The sequence below is a fragment of the Podarcis gaigeae genome, assembly GCF_964106915.1.
Source record: "Podarcis gaigeae genome assembly, chromosome: Z".
NCBI lineage: Eukaryota > Metazoa > Chordata > Lepidosauria > Squamata > Lacertidae > Podarcis > Podarcis gaigeae.
In genome coordinates, this window is record NC_139691.1 from 3677738 (window position 1) to 3705515 (window position 27778).

At 46.0% G+C, this 27778-nt stretch overlaps 1 protein-coding gene across 15 annotated transcripts in view; it reads left to right on the forward strand.

Moving 5' to 3' along the window:
- DNM1 (dynamin 1) overlaps positions 1–27778 on the forward strand; it is a 133214-nt gene that overhangs the window by 98144 nt on the left and 7292 nt on the right. For 7 of the 15 annotated variants that reach the window (XM_083721716.1, XM_083721722.1, XM_083721721.1 and 4 more), the window contains 5 exons: positions 8124–8233; positions 9764–9875; positions 16274–16444; positions 17065–17306; positions 17939–18157. In XM_083721716.1, coding sequence (XP_083577842.1) covers positions 8124–8233; positions 9764–9875; positions 16274–16444; positions 17065–17306; positions 17939–18157 — 854 coding nt within the window. Of the gene's footprint in view, positions 1–8123; positions 8234–9763; positions 9876–16273; positions 16445–17064; positions 17307–17938; positions 18158–19216; positions 19269–26935; positions 26973–27778 lie in introns of all 15 variants that reach the window. The other 8 variants (XM_083721726.1, XM_083721727.1, XM_083721717.1 and 5 more) reach the window with 4 other exon arrangements.

Genomic DNA, 27778 nt, shown 5'->3' on the forward strand with positions numbered 1-27778 from the left:
GAGCATCGTTGGCTGCCTTTCTATCAATGCAGATCTGTTGTCTATCCAACTTGGCCTTGTCTACACTGGCCGGCAGCCGCTAGCTCTCCAGGATTTCAGGCAAGAGGCTTTCCCAGCCCTAAATGGAAATTTTAGAGTTGAATGCAGTGCAAAATGGATGTCCCACCACTGAGCTAGGGGTCCTTCCCTCACTTGGAGGGCCGCAGGTACCAACCCTGGCTCTAAGGCGCGAAGCATCTTTGTCACGTGAGCAACAGGAAAATATAGAGAGGCAGGGAGATACATCCACTTTCATTTCCCTCCAAAGCTGAATACCCCAGCATCCAAGGGGTGGGTGTGGGGAGGGTGTGAGCTTTTTATTGTTGTTGTTGTTACATTTATTTCACAACCTCCCATAAAGGATGCGGGAGGGAGGGAGGGAGACACACACGCAGATAAACTCTCTCGCTTCCCCGCTTGAAGGTAAAGGGTTGTATGCCAGGGCTTGCAAACATGGTCCCCTCTGAATGCTGCCAGACTCCAACTCCCATGAGCACAAAACAAGTGTGGCTAGTGGCCAGGAACAATGGGAATTGTAGTCTAACAGTATGGGGGGTGGCCACGGGCTTCCCATCCCTATATGGTACCTAAGTGTGATGCACATGTGCATTAGAGTACGTTAGACACACCTACCCTCTCATCCAGAAATTTTATTTCTGGAGACAGAGGGTATGGCATGGGGGCCTGGACTCTGCACAATGAGCACAGTAGCATTATAGGGCATGTCGAATTTTCAACTTTCAAATTCCCAAAATGCGGGATGCTAAAATTTTGTAACATGACTTGGGAATTCAAAAGATATTTTGGTTAAATTAATATAATTTAGTTTTGCTTGGTAAATAGAATGTGTGTAAAATTGCACTGATATCATTTAAAATGATTGCCAGGTACTTGCATTTATACATTGTTGTTGTTTAGCATTACCTGACATTTTCAGACGGTAAAATAAAGATTATTTGGTTTTCTGAAAGCAGTTTATGTGCTTATCCATCAAATGGAGACTTACCAAGCGAAATGTTGTCAAAACACAAAAATAACAGCAGATTTTAATTCCGCACATCCAAAAGCATATTTTTTTTGCAAGAAATGAAGTTTTATCCCCCACCCCACTCAAATGGCACACCTTGCTGTAGCAACTCACCACGGTGACATTTTGACGAGGGATTTCTCAAAAGACAAAAATCAGGATGGTGATTTATTAGGGTGGTACAAGTTACACAAATAAGGACAGCTGGAGTGTTTGGGAGAGGATGACAATACAACTCCCGCCTATCCATACCTATTAAACAGGCACAGAAAGAATATGCCCTGCGTCTCCTTCCCCCCCCCCCACTGCCCCCCCGATCCCTGGGTGTCTGTAGATCCTTGAAGGGAGTGCCTCTGAGTTACGACCAGAGTCTGCTTTCTCTCACCACTGAGTCACACTTGCACGTGGATGGGATATGTGTGTGGGTGAGTGAGTGAGAGGAAGCGGGGGGCTGCAGAGGGGGGAGAACTTGATAGGTGCCCCCCACCTCTGTTTTATACCTCTATTAAAACGCTGAACTCATGTTACCACCTCCCTTTGCTCCGTGTCCCAGAAAAAAACGACTACCCACAAATCATCTGAGCCTGGTTAACTCTGAAGCTTCTTCTCCTTTTCCAGCCTCAGGCTCAAGGAGAGATGCCTGAGAATGAGAGATGCAGTCAATAATAATGCAGATATAATAAGGCAAAAAACAAAAAGTGAAAAAGGAATGGGAGTGTCTAAATGAATACCTTAAAAGCCAAGGTTCGAGGACAGAAATCTGGCTGAGTCTGGAATAACCTTGTGAAGTGAAAGGATAAGAAAGAAGGATTTATATCTGGATGCTAAGATAGAGATGATAAGGAAGACAGGAGGACACAATGAGAGGTAAAGGAGGTGCTGTGGGATTGGTGGAAGTCAATGTTTGTTTTTCTTTTTAGTGTTTATATTATTAACTTGTAAGATATGGATTTGGATTTTTTTTGGTTTTTTGAATGTCGGTTTTTGTGTACAGTGGTACCTCTGGATGCAAACAGGATCCGTTCCGGAGCCCCATTCGCATCCTGAAGTGAACACAACCTGCGTCTGCGGGTCGCGATTCGTTGCTTCCGCGCATGCACATGACGTCATTTTGAGCATCTTTGCATGCGCGAATAGCGAAACCCGGAAGTAACGCGCTCTGTTACTTCTGGGTCACCGTGGAGCGCAACCCGAAAAGGCTTAACCAGAAGCAACTTTAACCCGAGGTATGACTGAATTGTTATCTTTCGATATTTTTGTGTTGTTGTTGTTGTGTGGAAAATACTAATAAAATTTATAATTAATTTTAAAAAAAAGAGAATGAGAGATGTCTTGGTCTTGAGCCCAAACCTGTATACCCGCCCCCCCCCCCAACCCCAAGGCAGGCAGGCACCTACTCCTTCTGCCAGTCAGCCCCCGCCTGCCCGCCCCATCCTACTCCTTTGGCTGGGATGCTTCTGGGTCGTTTCAGCCACTGCACACACACATACCCACAGCTTGATTGCTAACACATGGGCTGGAGGCTCCCATCCAACACTTTGAAGGTCTCGGCCCTCGGCAGCTCGTTACACATTTTCCTGTCTCTATATTCAGGAAATGAAGTCAGAGCATTGATATAAAACAGGCTGGGCTGAAAGGGGAGAAGATGGAAATACTCGAGAGGCTGAGGCCAGGAATTTAGAGTGGGGGGCCGATGGCACAGCATATCATGTGTGCAAGAGAAGGGCCATGATACTGGGGGGTCCAAGAAGGTCTCTTGCATCGCACTGCAAGTCCTACCGGCAGTTCGGTCACATCCAGATATGCCAGATTGCAACCCTACCTGGTACTCTGAATCCTAGGGTGGTTTGCTTGTTGCTAGCCTGGTTTATTGCATCCAGGACTGCTGCAAAAGCTTGAGCTTGCTTCACTGGTGTTTCCTAACTGAGCCACATAACTGGCAAGGGGCACTGTGTGCTTTCCAAGAGCTGAGCTGCTAGTTTAGAGCAAAATTCCTTTGAAGAGCTCAGTAGCTTGGGTGTGTGGGTGTTTATGTGGATACTGTGAGAGGTCAGTTGCAAGTCAACACCAGAACATGCAGAGCAGCTGTAGGAACATATAGCCTACAGGACTGCATCCTACATTAGGAAATTCCTTCATGACCTTATAATCTTGACCTTCTACCATGTATGCATGTAACAACAACATACATAATATAATCGGATGTGGTTATTATTGCAACGAGAAGCATGCATGTGTCACACCAAAGTTTGGGAAGAGACCGTGTCATAGCCAAACAATGTGACCAGCAAGAATCATGCGGTTCTTGTTGGATTCCAGATGGCAAGCTTGAATGTCCCCCAGGATAAACAGCAACAACAGGCACTTAGAAACCAGTGTACCAGGAAGAAGCCTAGCCTAGATTATTTATCCCTGACATGCTATGTTTCTATGGGCAAGGAATTTTAAATGTAGAAGGACACTCAGATAAGAAACCCGTTGCTGGCTGTCCACTGTTGTCCATCTTAGCAAGAGCTGCACCATATGATTTCCCTGCAGCATATAGCTAAGTTGTGAAGCAGCCCTTAATGTTCTTGCATTTAGCACATATTAGCAGTGAAAACTGAATGAATGTTAACGTTGAAGTACCTCATCCAGAAGAACAGGAAAGCAAATTATTGTAGTTGGGTTCCTCCTCCCAGTGACATCTTTCTGGTGGTGAGATACCATATCCTATGGCTTCAGGATTTGAAATGGGTAGAAGTTATTGAGCAGTAACTGTAAGCAGCAGCAAAGGATTGCGGGGCAATGGACTGTGAGCCAGATACACCCTCGCTTTCTCCCATTGCAGCAACATAATAACCTAAGAAGAAGCCAATGGTCCAACTATTCTGGCCTCCTGTTCTTACAGATTTCTGTGGGACCTGAACATGTGCATTCCCCCCCCCCCCCATTATTTCCAGCAACTGGTATTCATAAGCACCGCAGCCTGTAATCATCAGATGGGAAAGGCCTTTGTGGTGCCAATGAACACCCTTGTGAGTTTGCTGCAAGGACATGATGACACTAGAACAACTGATCCAGGAAAGCTATCACTGTTCACCTGCTTCAACTCACAGAATTTTCCACCCCAAGATGTGGTGATGTACAATGTCTTTGGCAGCATTAAAAGGGGATTACACACCTTGAGGGTTCTGCCTGTGGTTATTAGCTAAAAGGTCAGTGCTAGAGCACATGCTTTGCATTAGAAATATTGCAGTTGCGTTCCCTGGCATCTGTGGGTAGGGCTTTGGGTAGGACTAGGGAGATCCTTGTCAGAAGGCCCAGGGAGCCACTGACCCATGTCATAAGCACCAGCTCCTGGCCCGGGGTGCACTCCCCCCATAGTTTTTTTTTTAGGGGGCTGGGCCCCCCTCATGTTGGACCCCCTCAATCATCTTGAGAAACTGGCACCTCTGACCCACACTTACCTTTCCTCTGCTCTTTCCAGGCATGTCTGAGCACCTCCCTCCCGGATATTTCTCCGCAAAAACCCGCTTTTTAAAGCTGAATCAGAGGCAATGGCAATCCATGGAAAACCTGAATTGATGCTTGCTTTGATTGAGCACTAAAGAGCGGGTTTTCACCAGGAAAGCTCTGGGGGAAATGAAAGGCAAAAATGCTCGGATATAGGGCTTTTAAGTGCAGACCAGTGCCTGGGAAGCATGGGTGAAAGATACATGTGGATAAGCCCTTAGCCAGTATGGATGACACTGAGCTCGATGTACCAGATGCTCTGGCTCAGTATAAGGCAGATTCCTATGTTCCTTTTTAATGCAACCCATACAGAGCCATGAGAACTAGAATCTTATTTTTTGGCAGACAGTAGCTCAATGGTACCTGCTTTGCATTAAGAAGGTTCAGGGCTTGGCTCCCATCATCTTCCAGTACAGCTGGGAGACCTCCTCCCCCCCTGCAACCCTCACAGCCATTTAGCATAGGCAGTGGTGAGCTAGGAGAACCAATAATTTGCTTTGTCTTTCTGAATACCAGTAACCTGGCAATGCAGGCAAACAGCAGGTGGACTTCTGGCTTCATATCTTGCATGTGGGATTCCCAAAACCATCTGGTGGTCACTGTTGAACTCTGGGGTTGGGTTAAGTGGAACCTTGGTTTGACGCAACAGAGGTCTCAGGAACTTAGGTGCTGTAGCAACATAACAGAAGCTGCTGGATCAGGTCAAGGGAACTTCGGATCCAGCACCCTGTTCTCACTGTGGTCAGCCAGATACTTGTGGGAAACCGGCAAGCAGGACCTGAACACAATAACTCAATGGGTGGCCCCTTGGTCAAGTTTTAGCCTGACTTAAAGCTCACAGTTGTTGTGCTGCAATTTTTTTAAAACAAACAAACAAACATCACACTTTTTCATTCTGGGAAAAGCAAAGGAAATGACTACTAACATGACCTGACCTCAATGTGATTCATAGGTTTGAAAGTGGCCACCCATTTCCATGCCTATGAAACAACTGAGCGGGATTGTGGAGTAAAATGCATTTCCAGAACTATGGTTCCTTGTGGGCACATCCATCATCTTATAATCTCCTATGACGTCGCCTGTTGCTTGCCTTTTCTCTAAATGAAAACATACCGGATGCTGCAACCTTTCCTCCTACTTTCAGGAATGTGTCTAGCGATCCCTTTAAAAAAGCAAGTTATGGATGGAAGGGAGAATAGTGAGGCTGTCTCTGCACTTGCACCCCAGGCAAGTCCAATATTGAGAGGAAGTGTGTGGACATAGCAGGTCCCTGGGCCTGAGGTTCTCACCCCTGGGCTAATGAGTGATTTCTGCTCACTTTTCAAAATCTCCTGTGGCTACAGTGTTTGTGAGACACACCTTCTGTTCTTTTCAAACAACAAGGAGAAAAAGCCCAGCAACCCTGTTTGATATAGTCAGAATTCAAACAACAATGCACACACCACCCCCTTCTTTGCTTTTGCTGTTTCTAGTTAGATTTTGGCGCCTGAGAATTGCCAACCAGCCAGCCTGCCTTTCCCATTTTCTGTCTTGCTGTAAGAGATCATGTTGCTTCAGTTTTCCAATAAAGCAGCCGCAGTTGAATGCAGGAGAGGCTTCTGGGATGACGGGAACGTTTGTCCCTCTTCCTGGTTTAATGGTTCCCCCTGTAGGTCATTTTAAATATACCAGTATTTTCTACTGATTTGCAACGTGGTCACAGAAAGATGCGTTTATGGGTTTAGACCATAGCTGTCAACTTCCAGGTTTGAAAATAAGGGATCATCAGCCTCACCTGTCCCAGGGACAGTCTACGGGATATCTAACAATCCAGAATAGCAGCAGGAAACGGCACTGGAATAAGGGAATTTCCCGCAAAAAAAGGGAAGGTTGACAGCTATGGTTTAGACTGGGTGAGCTGCTTATCGACCATCCCAGTAACACTAGAACAGCATAACACTCTCTCACTGGACATCTTATGTAGCTGAATGTTGGAGTATTCAGGACAGATGGAAGAAAGTCCTCTACTCAGAACACATAGAGGTTTTAGAAAAATCATTTGTTGTTAGCTGCCCAGGAGTCCTTTGGGATGAAAAGTAGGATATAAACAAATAGCTAAACTTGGGAGGCTTTAAAAGAGGATTAGACAAATTCATGGAGGATGACGCTATCAGTAGAAGAAGAAGAAGAGTTTGGATTTGATTTCCCACTTTATCACTACCCTAAGGAGTCTCAAAGCGGCTAACAATCTCCTTTCCCTTCCTCCCCCACAACAAACACTCTGTGAGGCGAATGAGGCTGAGAAACTTCAGAGAAGTATGACTACCCAAGGTCACCCCGCAGCTGCAGCCCAAGACAAATTGCCTCAGCCTTCTTCATGGACTCTCCAGCCTTGATGGCTGGAGATAGCTTCTGAACTGCAGTTGCTGGGAACCTCAGCGGGGAGAGGGCTCTTGTGCACAGGGCCTGCTTGCGTGCTTCCCAGAGACATCTTGGTGGCCACTGTGCACAGAGTTCATGTGTGGGCTGTGCGATGCCCCATCTTTATTGAACTTTTGTTCAGATTCGTTTGTTGGGGAAATTATATCTTCCAGTCAATTGAGCTTTCTCGCACAATTTTCCTTGTATTGCCCCACCATTCTCCTAATTGTGAATAGGACTTTCCCTTTGCTCTGTGCAGAACTGTTTTTTGGGTTTGTTTTTTTTTACAGAATTGAGGGTTGGTACTATGCTCCCTGCCCTTCTGGGTAGCCACTTTAAGAAATCACCTTTGGAGCAGCATTCCTGTGTGTTTTGGAAAATAGAGGAGTTGTTCACTACATTAGCCGGTGTTCTCTGTTTAAAGATTCTTGTGGGAAAATATCTGAGTTTATCCACAGGGATAGATGATAGATAGATAGATAGATAGATAGATAGATAGATAGATAGATAGATAGATAATTTATTACGGTCGGAGACCAGCTTATAAAACACACTTGGGGGTACAATCCCAGAAGGAAAACAAACATTTAAAACAATGTACAACAATAAATTTAAAATTTATAAACGCGATTAAGTGTATAGACACTTAAAACTTTAAGATAAGCTACTGCAGAGAGATGACCCAGAGTCACCCATGGAACCGAGTTTGGGGATTTTCTTAACGAACTAGTTTGGGTTGGGGGATGGTCTGCACCTACAGATCTGTACACAGAATCTGGCGACCATCCGGGTCGTCTTATGATCTTTGCCTGACAGGAGAGGGTCAAATTTTTGCTTTTCCAGGAGGTCAGCGAGCCTCACCAGCAGGGGATCAATGGTCCACAGGGATAATTTTATTACATCAAGTGAGATTGTGTGCTTTTTGCTGTTGCACAAGGGAAATCACATTACCTTGCATGCTTCTGGAAATCAAGAGCTGGTTTTGTGGCTCAACTCTGAACATCTTTCTTCTTCTCTCTGTTATGACTTATAGCTAAATAAATATGATGGTTGCTAATGCTATTAGCCCCTTTACTTAAATAGAAATCAGCACACTCCACAACGGTGTTGAATGCTTATCAGGGCTGGGAAATAACTGGCAGGTGCTCTTTGTGCCTTTCAGGAAAAAGAGAAGAAATACATGTTGCCAGTGGATAATCTGAAGGTGCGGGATGTCGAGAAGGGCTTCATGTCCAGCAAGCACATCTTTGCCCTCTTCAACACTGAGCAGAGGTGCTGCCCTTTATCTGAAATTCCAGTAATACCATTCCATCAGCACATTTGGGGGTTTTATAAGGGCAGAGAATGGCAAGTGTGAGGAAAGAGGTCGTGGGATGGCAAGTATTAGGAAGGTGGGGGTGTAAGAGGACAGGTGTTGGCACCATGGTGGCAGAAGGTGACAATTAGTAAAGGCATCAGTAAAGGCAGAGGATGGCAGATGTATTTACTCTGGGGATAATTAGGTGCATAAAGGACAAGGGGGGGGTGATGCTATAGGGACGTGTAAAAGCATTGTTTCCTAAACTCTAAAAGCCCTGCTTTCTAAGGACCAAGAAGGATACAGGCATGGGGAATCTGTGATCAGGATATATCACATTTTGTTTTTAAAGTTCAAAGGAACTACTGGGCTCTGTGACTTTCCTGATACAAGGCTGGTGGCTGCCTGTGGAAGAGCCAGCAGCAGAATGCAATGGTGGAGAGATGCAGAAGATCCCTGGCTGCAAATGATTAACCCAGCTGAATTGTACAGAAAAGAAGTGGTTTATGCCTCACACTGATGCAGCTGGTGTTGCAAGCGAGGCCAAGGCTGAATGGGAGCCTCTCTGCACCCTGCTCTCCCTCAGTGTATGATACGAAATTGCACCCTCTGTCTGACAAATAAAACTCAGTTCAGATGATCCTCCAAATTATTATTTGGAAAACTGGGGGTTGCACCCTCCTCCATTGCTCTTTTGATTTCAGCCTACAGATGCATCAGCATATTTCCAGCTCATGTCAGTTTCAGATGAGTTCTTTCTTATGTAAGTTCCACCCCCCCTTGTGCAGTAATCTGCCATTAAAAAAAAATCTGTATGGAAATTTATATTTAAAGATGAGCTCTATCTCATTTCTAAATATATTTTATCCTAAAATATACCTTTGTAAAACCCCTTTTGGTCCATTTTTTCAGCTGAGCACTGTATTGCAAAGTTCAGAGAAGTGCAAATTCTCACATTAGACTGGTGGGTGCAAATCAGGACCCTTTATGGCAGGATTAACAGAAAACAAGTTAATGAAGCATCCCTACTGGAGCCATGCTTTGCTTGATGTCCAGACTGGGTGAATATGGCTGGGGATAACCTCCAAGTCATTTTTTGAAACTGTGGTTTGAAGAGGCTTTGCAAACTGTGTTTGGAAATGGAACTGTTCGTCAGCTGGCAGTCTCACAAAAAGCAGCATATAGACTGATTACTTCCTTTTGGCCCCTTTTCCTTAGTTGTTGGCTAACTTATGACTACAGATGGGAGAGAAACTCAACTCAGTTCTCAGTTAAAGCCAAATCTACCTAATTCATACTTTCAGGACCAATCCACAAACTGAAACGCAGTCCTCCTTTGAAATTCTCACTTCTCAGAATTTTGCAATAAAGTTTCCCAGCTGAGTAATGTGTAGAAAATACGTATACTAGGATAAAGCGTGCTTTTTAAAAATGCATATATGTGTGAAAATAACTTTTAAAATGTGTTTTATATTAGGTAATTTTTTTGTTTTCTTTTGCCCCAGGAATGTGTACAAAGATTACCGGCAGCTGGAGCTGGCCTGTGAGACCCAGGAGGAGGTGGATAGCTGGAAGGCCTCCTTCTTGCGCGCAGGAGTTTACCCGGAGCGTGTTGGGGTGAGTTGATCCACAGCAGTGACAGAAGGGTAAAGGAGTGTGGGGGTGAAAGCATCTTAGAGCAAACCATGCCTACGAAGGACACCCCCCCCCCCCTGGTAGGGGCAGCCATGTTTGTTTGTTCATATGATCTACTCTGTTTATGTACAAAACAAAGACGGATTGAGTGATGGATGTGGGAAGCCAAACTTTCCCCCCAGGTTCTCACACACAGTCCATTGCCTCAGCTCCCAGCATTAGAGGTCAGCCAAAGGTAGCATTACCTGTAGCAGTGGAACCCTGTGTGTCCTTCTTGTTGTGCCTTCTTATCTCAAGATCTCCCTGAACATTTTGATCGGGACACAATAGCATGTCCCCAATACAGTGGAATCTCGGAAGCCAAACGCCTGTAAACGCAAACATTTTGGCTCCCAAATGATCAAAAACTGGAAGTGATTGTTCCGGTTTTCGAATGATTTTCGGAAGCCAAATGTCCCGTGCAGCTTCTGATTGGCTGCAGGACGCTCCTGCAGCCAATCAGAAGCCGCGCCTTTTAAGTTGAACATTTTGGAAGTCGAACAGACATCCAGAACGGATTCTGTTCGACTTACAAGGTACGTCTGTATTTAGATTGCTCTTGGGGCCCTGAATCACCACCATGGAAGAGTCTGCCGCTTGGGGGATTTCTGACGTGCTGGGCTCAATGCCCTCTTTGACGTGCCAAGTGCCACCACCTCTGACGCATGCTCCCCTGTCCTTCCCATTGAGTTTTTCACCAGAGATAACCATGCCCTGCTGGTTCTCTCCCACCCAGTTTCCTTTATGTTCACTATATTGCTGTCTTCTAAGGCCATCTTGGCTCGGAGGCTTCTAGCAGTAGCAAGCAAACACTTGAATACAGTCTCTCTCTTCACGTGTCTTTGACACTTGCCTTTTGAGCCGCGGAGTGTTGGCCTCTCTGAATTGCTGCCCTGTCCCCTTGCACATATAATGCCTTGGTTTGCACACAACCCATTTAAATTTTCCCCAGTATCATCTTCATCTCAGGGAGAAAATTTGTTCTGAACTGGACCCTACTCGGCTCCCTTTAGCTCCCCCCACAATCGGTTTTATAGCTACTCTGCCACCTTTTTCATTTCAAGCGCCAATGGTCTGGTTCCAACCTGGTTCAAGTGGAGCTTGTGCCTTTTGTACAGGCCTAGCTCGCCCCAAAATGCTCCCCATTGCCTCACAAATCCAGAGCCCTCTTCCTGACACCATTGTCTCTTCCACACACTGAGGCCACAAATCTGTGCCTCTCCAGCTGTCCCTGCCCATAGAAGCCAAGGCATTGGAGGTCCTGGCTTACAGCATCCTACCTAGCAACCTAAATTTGGCTCCTGGGACCTGATGACTGCATTTTCCCATGTCAGTGGTGTCAATGTGCCCCACAACCACTGATTCCTCCCCTGCACTATCAACCAGGCTCTCAAGGTGATGATCAACACCAACAACCTTCACACCAGGCAGGCAGGCAATTTCCTCTGTGGTCTGCTTGTCCATCCTGCACCAAACAATCTATGTTTTTAACTATTGAATCAGCTGCTGCCAGGATCCCTCCACCCCCTAGAGAGCTTTCCTTGACACAAAAGGATAGCTCTTCTTCCTCCAAGGAAATGGTCCATTCAAAAGAAACATTCCCATATGTCTCAGAGTGACACTCTTCTTCCTCAAGCCGTTGTTGTATCAGTGGCATGCTGGCCACAAAAAACATCTACTAGTCTGGAAGGGCCCTATGCAAGGCAAGAGAGGAGAAAGGTTCTGCTCCCCTCAATTGAGAAGAAATGCAGGGGGGAGGATATTAAAATAGGATGCCCAGCCCTGCTTTATACGCAGGTGGGGTAGAGATGTGAACAGCAAACATGGCAGCTGACATTATGTTTTGTTTGGTTCTAATGGTTCTGTTATTTTTATGGTTTGGTTGGCTACTTTTATTTTGTATTTTGTAGCCCGCACTGCTATCTTGAATTGGGTTGGGTTATAATGATTTCAAAAATGGATAAATAAAATATACTTTTGTGATTACTCACAAGGTAGTTTATGTTTGCCTGAACGCTCTAGCAGTGACCAATACAGGAAGAACAGCAGCCACTGCTTAGAACTAATGTCAGTGAATGCGAACGTTAGGATAGTAGAAGTATTTCACTTCCAGATTTCCATATATTTATAAAGTATTATAATTAATGTAAAATCAAGGAAGGAAGGAAGAAGGACAACACAATCAAAGTTTTAAATTTAGGAGCAAAACAGAGCTTGTATTTTCTAAATAAGTAAAGAGCATATAATTTAGAGGGGGGAAATAAAAGCAGCAAAAAACAGAAAGCATCAGTCCAAATGTTGGAGCCAGAGGGCATTCCCTTTCAAATATCATTGTTATTCGTTGTTCCATTAGGATTTTTAATTTAAAAAGTGGAATACAACTAAAATATGTTTCGTGCTGACTGTCCTTGGAGAGGACAGTGTCGACAACTGGCCTTCATTTAAAAAAAAAGAGGCAGAGTATAATCTTGTGTCACTCTGCTTTCATATATACAGATCATTTATCTTCTGATAAGGGACCATCTTTCCTTAGAATTAACAACTTCCTGGGCAGCTGGATCTCACAGATGAATTGTTTCGACAGTATTCCTTTTCAAGGTCTCTTTACTTATCTGAGATTCCCTATCATATTAGAGAAGAAGCAGATGTATTTCAAAACAAACTCGTGCCTCTTTAAGACATGAAACAAAAAGGGGGAAATGTAAATGGCGTAACTATGAGGGGCTCTTGACTGGCTTCAAACCAGGTGTGGGGAACCTCTCCCTCCCCCCATGTTGCTGAATTACAGTTCCCATTATCCTAGCAAGCATGGCCAATGACCAATGGCTTTCAACTGATGCGAGGTCTTGTGTTTCGTATAATGGCGAGTCACAGACTCATGCTGCAAAGAAGGAGTTTCGAAACTGATAGGATTACTTAGGTGGTGTGTCTTGTGGTGTGGGTTGTTGTTTTCATTAGAACCTGTAACAGTGGCCAAAATTCTCACTATTAAGATTCCTTGGCTTGTTGGCAGAGTGAGGTTCTCCCCACATCCACCTACAGGAGTTTTTATTGTCATTTTTTACCAATGGATCACCAGTGAAGTCCAATCATAACTTTGTCCACAGGCCCTTCCCTGCATTCCAGGCACCACCAACACCATTCCCTGTCGTAAGGCTGCTTATCTCTCGTCCCAGTTGGCCCTTGAAATCACCACTTGTTTCTCCATAGGAGGGGAATTGAGGACAGGGCCATGAGGGGGATGGGTGGGTGAAGAGAAGTAGCTCCCACTCTAACAAGACAGGACAACATGTAGTGTCTGGAGAAGAGGTGGCAGCCCTCTTCATCCCCATCTCTTCTAAGATATCCCATCTATTGTACCACTCACAGCCCCCATTCCCTGCTTTGCCCACTCATTATTCCCCACTTCCTCTTCCTTCTCACAGGTTCCACACACACACCATGTCCTCCATGCACGGAGCAGATACTTGGTCTACATTGGATCACAACCCACCAGGCCGCCATATTGTATGACTTGCTAAGTGACTGTGGTGCCACCTTGTTGGTGATACAGTGGAATGATTCTGGCTCTGAGTCCGTCATATGCTGTGTTGTCCTTCTAAACTCTTTAAAACCCATTCTGCCCTTGTCGTGCTTTACCCCATTTTAATCAACGTGCTTCCCCTCCTTCGCTTTGCATTCCCCTGTCCTTTGATATATTTTATGGATGGGCTCTCCATGGGCCCTGCTTCCTTGTCCAATATTCTTAAACTAGATCCACTGTAAGTTCTGGGGGCACAAACCCTTGTCACTACTGGTAAGTAATTTTCTCTAGGAATCTATACTTATTGAGCCAGTTTTACTTTTTTATTTTTATTTTTATTCTGTTGCTTTGCAGATATTCTGTTCCAGTCAATTTTATTTGGTTAACTATCTGCCTTATCTTTGAGTTCCTTTAAACATACATTTTTTGGAGAGGTTTGCCATATTTTCAAGGCCATACTACTAGATACACCAGATGATGCAAAGTAAAATACATGGATTTTTTAAAAAAAGTCACATTTTTTCCTTGTTTTTGTTTTCCCTTTTTGCTTTTTGTGCTCAAATGGCCCCCCAGGACAAAGACAAAGTAAGTGACGGCCTACCTTTGCCTGCTCTGCCCTATAGTGGGAATCTCATCATCTATTTCTGAATTGCTCTTTTTGAATTTATTTTTTTATTTTTTTTACTTTCTTTTTTAAAAATACCAAAACACCCTTCTGTCTCCATGTCCCAAAAGACATGCATTCCTCCCTTCCTCCTCTCTGCACTTCCTGCCACATTTGCCTGTTTAATTTCTTTCCATTATTCTTGCTTCTGTTTTCCTTTTACTCATCTTCAGTGTCCTTGTCTTTGGAATTTGATTGCCCAATTTCTGAGTTGCATCCAAATGAGCCTTTGCCCCATCTTGGGTTCTTGTTTTCAGAGTCTCTCCGCTTCCTCATTGTCCTGATTTCCAATCCCCTTCATCTTCCGTCTCCAAAACCGCAGTGATGCTTTCATCAACCATTTGTGACAAAACCACAAAGAAAGAAAGTTGGGTTGGGGGCGGAGAAAGAGACCTGAGCTGAAAGAACCTTCCTCTGTGAGAGACTGTTGCCGCCCCCCAAAAATCTGTCTTCACTTGATGCCCCAGTGTTCTAGGGAAGAAAATAAAATGAATGGTCAAAAGGAGTAGCTGGGAACCCTAAGTATGGAAACAAACATTGTGCCACACAGCTGTTGGAAAAACACCCTGGGGGTGCCCCTTCTGCAGCCCCCAAACTCCAAGCGTCCTCCGGTATGTGCAGCTCTGGAAAAGGCATTTCCCTTCTTCCCCAGTGCGCTTCAGCGGCATATATCAAATGATATATGCACACTAATCTTCTAGCAAAACACAGCAAGAAGCATGAGACATTGTAGAGCTAATCTACGTATTTATTTACTTGCTATGTACAGACAAAGGAGTCGTGGCATCCTCTCTCTCCAGCTCTGAGAGGGAAACAGAGGAACAAGTAAAAGCAAAAGTACAGTACAATAGTACATACAACGGAAGAGATAAGACTGTCTTCCGTTCCCACACTCTTCCCAGACAGGCATGTAATTTACACCAATCTCACCTGCAGCATCAGAGGCGTGAAATACTAACATCCTCCCCCATTTCAGGTAACCGATGCTGCATAGGCTAACACAGCAGTAAGCGAAGTAAACATGCAGTTGTCATACTGCATACAGCATAGTATACCCCTGTAGTACTTGTACCACCTGTGCGACTACTCGCCACTGGACTGGCCTCGTGCCTGACCACCTTGCACTTCTGGGTACATTCCTTCCATGGGACTAGAGCCCTAGCTCTGTTCCAGTCATGGGCTATAGTGGGGCGAAGAACCTGTGGTCTTTTAGATGTTGTTGGGATCCAGCTCCCATCCTCCTTGAGCATTGGCCATGCTGGCTGGGGCTGATGGGAACTGGAGTCCCAGTTGGCCCTGGAGAGCCACAGGTTCCTCTTCCCTGGATTTGACCCTACTACATCATGTGCATAAAGTGTGTCCTCATCTGGCAGTTGTGTATGGGTAAACTGCTGAACTAGAATTTGCCAGCAAACGTTGATTCCTGATTTGTTTAGGACTCAGTCAAGACCACTGACCTCTCTCCCAGTACAGATGTTTTAAATGAGCATTGCTGAAGATTGCATTATTGCCAATGACTGCTGCTGTGAGCTTCCCGTGGGCTTATCTTGTACATGTCTAGGCTTTGTATAGAAATGCCGCAAAATTGTCTCTTCCCTTTCATGGCCTCTTGAGAATACTTATTTCAGCTTATCTAATCTAGCTATCTAACCATTTAACACTTTGGGCAAATTCACAGAAATTGGTGTAGGTGGCTTCTAATCTGTATAGTGTTTTATAGGCAAGGCAAGCCAACATAAAGCTCATTCATTTAACCAGAAAGCATCCTCTCATGCATCTATATGTAATAAAATAACTAAGGGGTATCGTATTGTAGGAGATTCTCTAAGCTCTCTCGCTCCTGCTTTGGGAAGAGGGCACCTGATTGGTCAAGCTCAGTAATTGTACCTAGCAGCTCAGCATCCTCCCATCCCCCTCCCAGGGCTGGAATTGAGAAGAACCGGAGTGGGGATCCAAAATTTCCAGGGTGTGTGTGTGATTTGGATATATTGGGAAATTAGGTAAGAATGAGACCATCAGCTCTGAAGTGACAAGCCCCATGTCTTCTCATGGTGTTTCATCAGTTCCTCAGCCCTTCCCTTTTTTTGCCCCTGGAGGTGTGGCGTGTGTTTGCCTTGCTAAAGACACAACCTGTTTCTTCAACATCCTACATAGGCCAGTGAGTCGGAAGAGAATGGATCTGATAGCTTGATGCATTCCATGGACCCTCAGCTGGAGAGACAGGTGGAAACCATCAGGAACCTTGTAGACTCCTACATGGCCATTGTCAACAAGACCATCCGTGACCTCATGCCTAAGACCATCATGCACCTTATGATAAACAATGTATGTATGCCATCAGACAGTCTATGGGACTGCATGTAACCTAGGACAGTGGAGGCCCAATGTGAGGTAACAGCTAGAATGGGAGACTAAGACTAGGAAGACTGGGCTGTTGGCATGCATATTGTATTAGGAAAAACAGTCTTCTATAAATGCTTCCTCAAAAGTGGGTCCAGCTGCATTCAATGGGGTTTACTTCCTGTTAAGTAAGCTTAGAGTAGCAAAAATAGATGCTTAATATTAGACAAAGGGGCCTGGAATATCAGGTAAAGGTAAAGGGACCCCTGACCATTAGGTCCAATCGTGACCCACTCTGGGGTTGTGGCGCTCATCTCGCTTTATTGGCCGAGGGAGCCGGCGTACAGCTTCCAGGTCATGTGGCCAGCATGACTAAGCCGCTTCTGGCGAAGCAGAGCAGCGCATGGAAATGCCGTTTACCTTCCCGCCGGAGCGGTACCTATTTATCTACTTGCACTTTGACGTGCTTTCGAACTGCTAGGTTGAACTGCTAGGAATATGAGGGTAGGGGCTACCTAAAAAGTGGCCTAGGCAGATAGCAGTTTAAATGTTTATATTGCAGATCTACTCTGAATGGTGACTGCCTCTGTTTCCCCCTTTGGTAGACAAAGGACTTTATCCACTCAGAGCTGCTGGCAAACCTGTATTCCTGTGGAGACCAAAACACACTGATGGAAGAATCAGTCGAGCAAGCCCAGCGGCGTGATGAGATGCTGCGCATGTACCATGCCTTGAAGGAGGCACACCACATCATCGGGGACATCAACACCACCACCATCAGCACTCCCTTGCCTCCGCCGGTGGACGACTCCTGGCTGCAGGTGCAGAACATACCGTCCGGACGCAGGTACCCGAGGCTCAGGGGGAGGCCCCTGCAGACCTTCCTGAGGCCTCTTTTAGCAACTTAGGTGGGCCCCACTGCTGGAATGGGAAGCTTGGGCACTGGAGCATTGCAGTTCAGCAAAGCAGCCGCATTTGTGCTCACAAAGCATCGCAGCGGTCGCTGGGACCTTGGTGCTCACCCAGCGCACAAAAGGCTTGTGGAGGATGGAGGTGGATGGCGGCCAGGGGCACAAACTTGAATAAAATGGGGGGGGGGGGTGTAAGCCCCGTCTTGCACAATTGATCACAAGACATGCTGTACACACGCGATTTGAATGGCAATGTTCATCCACTTTGTGGGGCTCAGCTCCTTCAAATATTTTATTGGGGCCCCCGAAGAGATCTCGGTCCCCAGGAGGAATTGCTACGCATGGTGTGTACATGATCCTCACACCTTTGCCTCAGGTAAACAAGTAGCCTGTGGTAGTGCTGCAAATCCTGTAAACACTACTGCAGGGGCACCTCCCTCCCTCACAATGCTGCCATCTCCCTTGAAAGTCGTTTTGTCTCTAGCCTGAAGGGTCATTTAAACGTGCCAGAGCACCTTGTCATCCTGTGGGCCTGCTGCGGCAGTGAAACCCTCTCTCTGTTCAATAGGTCTCCCACATCCAGCCCTACACCCCAGAGGAGAGCTCCTGCAGTCCCCCCAGCCAGACCTGGATCGCGAGGCCCGGCTCCTGGACCACCGCCTGCTGGTGGTCCCACTCTGGGTGGTGCTCCTCCTGTGCCCTCTAGGCCTGGGGCCTCCCCTGATCCTTTTGGGCCTCCCCCTCAGGTTCCATCTCGGCCCAACCGTGCACCTCCCGGTGTCCCCAGGTAAGTCTGGCTGTGCAGTGGGTGGGCGGGAAGGGAAAAACAGGCTCTGGCCACCAGCTGCACTAGAACCTCATGAGCCTCAGCCCACTTCCTAGGGAGTCAGGCCCACTGAACACAGTGAGGATTCCTCCAGAGTAAATATGCTTAGGGTTGTGCCATTAAGTGCCTTTCCCGGTGCTCAAGGTAGTAACTGGATTCCCCAACTGCTGCTCATGAGAACCTGCTCATTCTTTGCATGCTGAGCTTCCCTTTGGGAGAAGATATTGGGATCTTTTATATCCTTTGGTGGATCTGAGGAAAAGGTGGTTTGGGAGATCACTGGAGGCAGCAGCACTGCCTGGAGTAGTGTGCTGGTGTTGAAGAAGATCTGTCGTAATGGCTAGGTGCAAGGACCTCGTTAGGGAGAAAGCCTAGGACAGTCCTGGCTCCTATAGTAGGCCTCAAATCAACTTCCACCATTTTTAAAACTTTGCTTAGAAAGGGGTTGCCCATCCTGGCAGCCAGGGAAATGTGGGCATGGTTATAAGGAAGCACATTCCGAAATTTAGGAGAGGCCAAGTTCAGTACAAACAGGAACTACTTATGCAGATTTCATGTAAATCTGTCTCATGAGCCACTGCCCCCTGACCTTTTGAGCGCCTGGGAGCGCAAGATGCAAGTGAGAGAATTCTACAGAATTTCTAAGCATTTTCTATCCTTTTCTGATGCAGGGATTTCAATCAGAATAGAAAGTCACTTCAGTCTAAAGTCTTAGGGCTTTCTTGTGTGACACCACCCCACCTGTCCAGTGGTTCTTGCAAGAAAGAAAGAGTTATATTTTTGATTGGGGAGGAGAACTGTATTTCACCCCTTTTGTGATTAATTTCCAAGGTAGAGAGCCCCATAGAAACAGACCCCCACTCCGGCCAGAGCAACCAGGTCCTTCCTGGGGAAAACATGGTTCTGCCAACTTCTCTTTCTATAACATGAAGAAAGTTTAGCCAGAATAAGATGTTGCACTTTGGACCTGGCATGCAGAAGTCTACAATTGAGAATGATAGCAAAACTTGTTTCCTATAGAACACCACCACGGACTTTTACGTGAAGATCAGTCCAAACAAGTTCGGTGGAGGTACTCCCAAGTAAATACGCATAATTCTATGCATGTTTACCAAGAACCTAGGCTGCAGTCCTGACCCACCTGCCTGGGAGTAAGCCCCATTGACTTCAATAAGACTTACTTCTGGGTAAATATGGTTGGGAGACTTGCACTGCTAAGTCATAAAATGGGAGCATGACCTGTGGAATGCGGTGGGCCTTGATAACAAACAGACATGTAAAAGACCAGGCTGCTGCACGTGGTTTTGCGTGTCTGGAAATACTTTGTTTTGCAAATGATACAGAAACATTTGGGAAGAGTTTTGTTGCTGATATTTAACTGCTGATCTTGAGCAAAAGAAGGCTGTCTTTTATTTATTTGTTTGTTCATTGTTTGTTTGTTTGTTTGTTTGTTTGTTTAAATAGCAAGTAGCTGTCCAGAGCTGGTATTGGGTTTTTTTTTAACATGTGAGTAGGGAACTAGGTATAAATGCTTCATTTCAAATAGCTGAACTTGAGAAACTGCTGTGGGAAGATTGTCGATAAAGCTTTTGTTTCACTGTTGTTTCCTACTGAGAAAGGCTGCTCAGGGTGTCTTAAAGGAGTTGGCCGGGATTTGCCTATTCTTCTTAATTAGCAGAATTTCGTGGCAAAGCCCTTGACGTGAGTTGAAAACATGGATCAGAACTTTTCTGTCATTGAACATGAGGCTGTTTGATCACATTAACTTTTACTATGCTCCTGTTTTTTTGCACCCCTTGAACAGTGAGAAGACTTAAGTCATTAGCAATTCACCTGACTTACAAACTGAGCAATATTGGTTTAACAAATCTCAGGAGTTGCAGTTTGCTGAGAATACTCTGCTGGGGATTCCCCCATCGCCCACCTCCTCAACCAGGGCAGTTTCCTCGGAAGAAGGAATGGCTATTTAACCAGTTTAAGTCTGTAGTGCAGATACACTCTGCCACGAGGCAGAGTGAGGTGGATTCCTCAGGTGGCAGGTGCTGGGAAGTAGAGAGATGTTGGAGAGGAAAACTCCATATAGCCTGCCCTAGACCCCCTTAAGCCAGCTCCCTGCCCTTTGGTGTAGGAGATGCTGCCCCTTCACCAGTGGCGATGCAAGATTTAGCTGTGTTCGTTCTGCTTGATGATTCAGGCAGCCCACCAGGTTCCATTTGCTGTACCTTCACATTATCGTTTGAAGTAAAGCACAAAACCTAGAAAATTATAATTTCCCCAATCCCAGCTCTGGGCTGTTCAGCTGTACCACTCTTACTTGGGTGGGCATACTTGTTACAGGATGGAGTCAGAGGTAAGTCCAGAGGGAAATCTCAGCTTTGCAGTGCCGAGAGGAAAACTCCACACTTTCTGCCTGCAGCTCTCATGCAGGCATCGCTCACCCAGAGGTTTGTGGGTGCCCATGTGTGTGTCATAAAAAGAGCTGACACCTGCAGCTGCAGCATATCCTTAAGGACTCCGCTGTCTGTGACAATTTGCTGTGTAAGTTCATGGATGCCGCTGTGCGTGAGAAGGCGCCCTTTCTGGGGAGGGCCTGTCTCTCATATCAATATCTGATTGTAAGGGTTTATAGACTGGTCACTGCCTCCGACGGCCACTTGGGTACAGGAGGGTACTTGCTGATAATGACCTTGCCTGGCTGAGTGGGGCCTTGTTCCTACCAGATATTTGCTCTGCAAACACACCACAGATCTAGATTAGGATCAGGCATGGACAAGCCTGGAGAAGGTGCAGAACACTGGCTTATGTGTTGGTTGCAATAATAATAATAATAATAATAATAATAATAATAATAATAATAAAAAGCAACACTTTGGCATGCAAATGGTTAGCTATACCCACCTGCTTTCTAGATGCGCAGGGTCTTCTCCGCAGGCCCAGTTCCTTGTTTACAGCATCCTTTGGCCAGGGCCTGTTACCATGTGCTGCTGCTGCTGCTGTCTGTATTGTTGCCTGTTCTTGCTTCTCTCTCTCCTTGCTTCTCTCTGCCATTTTCTTCTTCCTTTTCCTTTTTTTTTTGAATTCAGTTATAATCTGCTTTACTTTCTGCTGCTTTACCTCTGTGTGCAGTTCTCCCTGTCTCCCCAACACATTTCTCCATTGCCATTCTCTCTCTCTCTCTCTCTCTCATCCTCATGGATTATATATTCTATATACAGGCAGGCTGAAATGAATGAGGTTTTGCTCTCTACTTCATCTCTGACTTTTATCTCCTACACAACGCCACATTTCCCCCTTGTAAATGTTTGGTTTCTGGGCCTAGGGGCACTGCCAGGCAGCAGCAAAGAATAGTGTAAGGAAAGTGTGTGTGTGTGTGCGTGTTTGCACACACCTGACTCCTAAGAACCACACCTCTGATCTCCTGTCCATCTGACAGCGAATGGGAGACATTGTGGCCCAGGCCATGTGATCCAGTCAGCTGGCTTCTGGGGTCCCTATTCCTTCCCTGCCCTGAAATGCTTCACCTTTTAATATCATCAGAGGCTGCTTTGTGGACACTTAGAGCATGGGCATAGTGGGGGGGGAGGGGCAGCTGCCCTCAAAAAATCAAGTAAATAAATAAAAATAACTAATTGCATTGCAGATAACATGCCCCCCAAACATAAAGCCTGCCCTCCCCAATAAATCCTGGCTATGCCCATGACTTAGAGCAGGCTTCCTCAACCTTGGCCCTCCAGCTGTTTTGGGACTACAACTTCCATGATCCCTAGTTAGCAGGACCATTGGTAAGGGATGATGGGAATTGTAGTCTCAAAACATCTGGAGTGCCAAGGTTGAGGAAGCCTGACTTTGGGGGGGGGGGCATTTCCACAATTGCACAGAAGTGGGTTTTGCCTGCATGTCTCTTCCTGAATCTCTGGCAAAATGTCTAGGGGCTGCCAGGACTGGGTGGGTCAAGGAAGGGGATGGGAGCTTGTTGTTTGCATTGTTCAGCTGAAACATGAAAGTGACCAGTCAGATCAGGTTGTATCCAGTGAAGTCCTACTCAGAGCAAGCCCATTTAAAACAGTGCACCTTAGTTAGTCCTGCCCATCAGTTTCAGTGGGCCTGTTTTGAGTAGGACCAATAATAATAATTATACCATATTAACTCGAATCTAATGCTTACCTTTTTTGGCCAAATTACGTTGTGAAAATTAAGGTGTGCATTAGATTCGATGGCACATTTACATTTGCCAGCAAATACTTTTTTTGCTTTCAGTGTTCTGAACATTGAGGTGCACATAAGATTTGATGGTGCATTAGACTTAAGTAAATACAGTAATTTTATTCTTTGTACCCCACCCATTTGGCTGGGTTGCCCCAACCAGTCTGGGTAGCTCCCAACAGAATATTAAAAACACAAGAAAACATCAAACATTAAAAACTTCTCTATACAGGGCTGCCTGCAGATGTCTTCTAAAAGTCAGATAGTTGTTTATTTCCTTGACATCTGATCAGAGGACATTCCACAGGGAGGGCGGCACCACCAAGAAGGTCCTCTGCCTGGTTCCCTGTAACTTCCCTTCTCGCAGGGAGGGAACTGCCAGAAGGCCCTTGAAACTGGACTGAATAATGGAGTGGAAATGCCCCATCAGGTATAGTGGGTTGAGGCCATTTAGGGCTCTACAGGTCCAGCACCAACACTCTGAATTGTGGCGGGAAATGTACCGGGAGCAAGTGTAGATCATTTAGATGCTTTAGAATACATTTAGCCCCTATTGGATACAACCATTCAGGGGCGTTGTGGGGGATGCGGTTCTCCCTAGGTGTCATGCTGGGGTGTATGACAAAATCCCTCTGAGTGGATCGGCGTGGTGGTGCTCGCACTCCCAGCAGACGGATTTCATCGTCAAAATCCACCCGTTGATAGCGCAAATACGCCCGGCGATCAGCCTGGCACCTTCTGGTGGCACTTGCGGGCAGTTTTATGCGATCGGCGGTCAGATTTTCGCGATATTAGTGGGCGTATCAGTTTTGTGGCCAACCCTCCCTAAAAAGAGGTTGCCCATTTTGGGGTACCCTAAAAACAGCTCAACAATTTTGGGGTGCCCTCTCTAAAAATTGCCATGTGGGGGGTGTGACAAATTTTTTTTTTACACCAGGTAAAAGCCTCAGCGCCTAGGGCTTGCCGATCGAAAGGTCGGCGGTTCGAATCCCTGCGGCGGGGTGCGCTCCCGCTGCTAGGTCCCAGCGCCTGCCAACCTAGCAGTTCGAAAGCACCCTCGGGTGCAAGTAGATAAATAGGGACCGCTTTCTAGCGGGAAGGTAAACGGCGTTTCCGTGTGCAGCTCTGGCTCGCCAGAGCAGCGATGTCACGCTGGCCACGTGACCCGGAAGTGTCTCCGGACAGCGCTGGCCCCTGGCCTCTTGAGTGAGATGGGCGCACAACCCCAGAGTCTGTCAAGACTGGCCCCTACGGGCAGGGGTACCTTTACCTTTTACCACCTGACCTTGCTATGCCTCTGCAACCATTCATGTCTCAGAGAAAGATATATATGGTATGAAATTCTGGCAGCGTCCAGAAAAGTAGACCTGTTAGGCTGCTGCATTTTAAAGACAGTCTTATAATACATTAGAGACCTAACACAAACTTTTTCTGGACCACAAGGGGACTCAAATGTCCACAAATGTTTATGCTACAGCATTATTTGCTAGTCTTTAAGGTGCCGAGGTGTTGATAATACTTGAGTGGCTCAGCTCGAATGATTTCCAAGTGTTTCCAGATTCTCTCTCCCTCTTTCTCTCCCCTCCCAACTCTTTTATTCCACCCCGTCGTTGGCCCAACTCCACTGGTCAACAGCCCCCAGATGGCAAGTCAGTCCTCCTTGCTCCATCTCTTGTATATAGAATAAGAGAGTTCACGTTGGCAAGTTGGGCTTGAGTTTGCTGGCCACAAGTGAACAGACAACCATCTTCATTTGTTGCTGTTCTGTTTCTTCTTCTTCTTTGTTTTTCTTCTTTTAACACAAATTTGGCCTTCCCACATTGCGCGGGGAATACTGAAGGGGGGCCCAGCATTTCAGCCTTTGAGCTACACACGTTTGAGTATGTGTGTGCACTTCATCAATGGGTGTCAAATATTTGTTTGCTTTCTTTGAAATGTGTGCATGAGAGAGAAAGCCTGTGCACTTGAGTGTAAAGCCTGCATCTTGTTTTCTGTGTGGAGTATTTTGGGGTAGATGAATATTTATACAAATGCCAGGTAGTAAAGGGTTAAGCACACGTAATAATTATTATTAAGGCTGCAACCTTGATAAACTTCTTAATAAACCTTAAGAAATGAATTCTAATAAGACCTAGGACTTTTGAATTGGTTACTTGTTGATTAAGTGCACATAAATTTACATATTGTTTCTGAAGCAAGAAACATCGCCTCTTTTTAATTTTAGATGATCCATAGTTGTAGCGGACATCATCTTAGAAGAGTCAGTCCTACAAGATAGAGAGAAAGGGGAGGCATATATTTTTAAATATGGCTCTTTCTGTTTGCTGTTTTATAAGTCCTTGCATATGTTTAGAATTACCGGCTGCCATATTAACTGGGGACAGATAGTAGGTTAAGGCTGCAATCCTATACCCACTTACCTGGGAGTGTATGCACCAGTGAAATACTTCTAAGTAGATATGTGTAGAATTGCACTGTAAATGTCTTTTAGACAAATTAATTTACAAGGTCTATGAGGAGGGCTGAGGTGCATATGTTTGCTTGTGTAGCCCTGAAGCTGTGGCCTTGTTGTTACCCAAGTGTAAGATGCTGTTGAATATAACCTTACACCTGACAACTGTTTGGTGCAGCGATGGGGGAACCTGCGACCTTGTTGCTGGACTGCAACTCCCATTAGCCTCAGCCAGCATGGCCAACAGCCAGGAATGATGGGAGTTGGAGTCCATATGCACTGGGGGGAGAGGCTTCAATCTAGCCACCTCTGGTTTAGTGAGATGATCCAGTAATCTGAAGAGGGCAGCTTTGACAAAGGGGAATTTTTACACAATATAATGAGAATAGTCCTTGTTTGGGCATGTGCGTGTGTAGTTTTAGTGCTGAATGTGTGAGAATGCACCTTAAAACACTTTATGCGTGACCTGTGGGAGAAAGCTTATATTCTTCCTGAAGTGCATTGCTGCCAGACAGCTGTCTTCTGGGAAGTACCCCATCTGAGCAAGACAAGGGAATCAGTTTCCTGCACTAGCAAGATACTTTACGGAAAAGAACAGTTGACCCTTCAGATGTTGATGGACTCCAGCTCCCATCAGCCACAGCCAGTGATCAAGGTGATGGCAGTTAAAGTACAAAGATCTTCAGGAGGACACGGAAGGTGTACCTTTCAAATAAACATTCATACCTTGAACGATGCAATTCTGTCTGTGGATATGCATTCACTTATTCGTAAAGACGTGCAGACTTCCAACCTGGATTGAGTTTGGGAGTAACCAGTTTTGCCTGTTTCCAGGATTGGCCATCCTTTGTACCAATCTTGGAGTGTCTCTTTTCCTCTTTAGCCAGCTGGCTGTGCAGAGTGCTGATTGGCTGACTTTGTGGCACTTCCAAAGTTAGTCTCCGGCCACCTGAACAACATTTCCACTTAAAAAACAAACAAATGCACTGTTTGGTTTTTAAGGCGTGGAATAAACATTTTAACTGGACAAGTGAGTTAGGTACCTGCGGGGGGGGGGAGTGGTGTGGGTTTTTAAAAGCCTTCCTGAAATGTGGAGGGAGGGGCAGAAGTATTTGCTGGAGTCTGCTTGGCAAGGCCGTCCAGCACATTTTGCTGCCTCTGGGGAAGAACCAGATGGCTCCCCCCCCTCCCATTTGCCCTCCATGTATAGAAGTCAGTCAGGCTGCTAGTCAAGTCTTATTTATTATTTTTAATTCATAAAATTTATACAACCTTGATTGTAAAAAACAAGAAACATATAAACCTCAGAGTAGTTTACAAACAGACTAAAACAATAAAACGGGGTAAACAAAAAAAAAATGACTCATTAAAACATTCAAAATATTATTTTACTTCATACCTTTTACACATCATGTACCCCAGCATGGGTTCCAGAGCAAGGCCCTTGCTGCACCCAAGGGCACAGGCTCAGCTCTGTCCTCCAACACCTTCGCCACAGCCCTGCACGTGCACGCCCACCCCCAAGCATCTGCTGCCCAAGGCAGCTGCCTCATTTCATCTAGTGATAGGGCTGGCCCTGGCAGTGGAGGAGAGAATACCCTGCACCCACTTCTGGAGGCAGGTAAGTTTGTACACAACCTGCCAGTCCTTTTGTGTGCCACTGCCCTTAAAGTGCCAGTGGCCACATATCTGTGGGTAGCTGAAAATGTCGGCTCTTGCACAGGTGTGCATGGCTGCACTGTGTGAGTGTGCATGGGGTGCAAGTGTCTTGGCGTGTGTCATATGTGTCTGTTATACATGCTGCTGCAGGCACAGTTTTGTACCTTGCAATGGAATTGTGGTGTGCAAGGGTGCAGACATCCTTGTGTGTGCGGTTGTGTGGGTGGGTGGGTGCAGCTGCAGATTTCCATCTTCCTTTCATTGTCCTTGCACATGTATGCAGTATTGGTCATTGTGCTTTTCCACAAGTATCTGTGTGCACGCACGTGTGCATGTGCACACGAGTGTGACTCATTTTCCAGACTTGCGTGGCCTCTTGCCTCAAATTGTCTGAACAGCCATGTTGCTCTCGTGTTGTCTTTCAGAATCACTATCAGTGACCCTTGAAGATTGGCAGCTACGGTACGTTCTTCACTCCCACTCACCCCTGCCTCCCTCAGCCTCTAGTGATGCATGACTCAGTGTTAGTCTTATCCCATCCAGCCATGCCTTCCCATTCCCCTGTCCTGCCACCTGCCTCTCCTAGGTAGTTCTTATAGATATCCTGGTTTTCAGAAGCAGGCCCTGCAAATTCCTGCTCGTTAGAGCGTTGTAGTGGAAATGTGGTGGGAATTTTTTTGCTGCAATTAATTTAAATCATGTGAAAAGAAAATAATTTCCCCACCGCCACCATCCCTAATAGTCCTTTCAAGTCCCATAGAATTGGACAGTTTGGAACATGATTTTGAGAGGGAGGGAGGAAGAGAGTGAGTTTGTGAAGGCTGCGCCATTATTAAAGGTCTTTTCTCCCCAAGCTTTCTGCCACAAACATTGGCCAAAGCAGACCACTGGTCCTTCCATCCCAGGATCCTCTCCTCTGACTGGACTCAGGAACAGAGGGAGGCCTCTCCCATCACCTTCTGCTACCCAAGGTCCTTCAGCTGCTTAAAAAACTTGTGTTCCTCGTGCCCATCCCTATGTCTCGAGTTATGTCCCTAGCATTGCTTCCCTTCAGCAGGAGAAATTAGGGCCTGGTGAGCTTTTTTTCATCCCGTACATTTCAACTGGGCTGGCACCAGAGCAAGACCAAGTCTCTTGGGGGCTTTCTCCACTCTCACTGACATCCGCTTGGGTCTCTGGGTAGAGTCTCCTTGCAAACCACAAAGACTTTCCAGCTTTCTTCCGCTGAGTTTGAAACAAATCATTTAATAATTTCCCTACGCCATGCT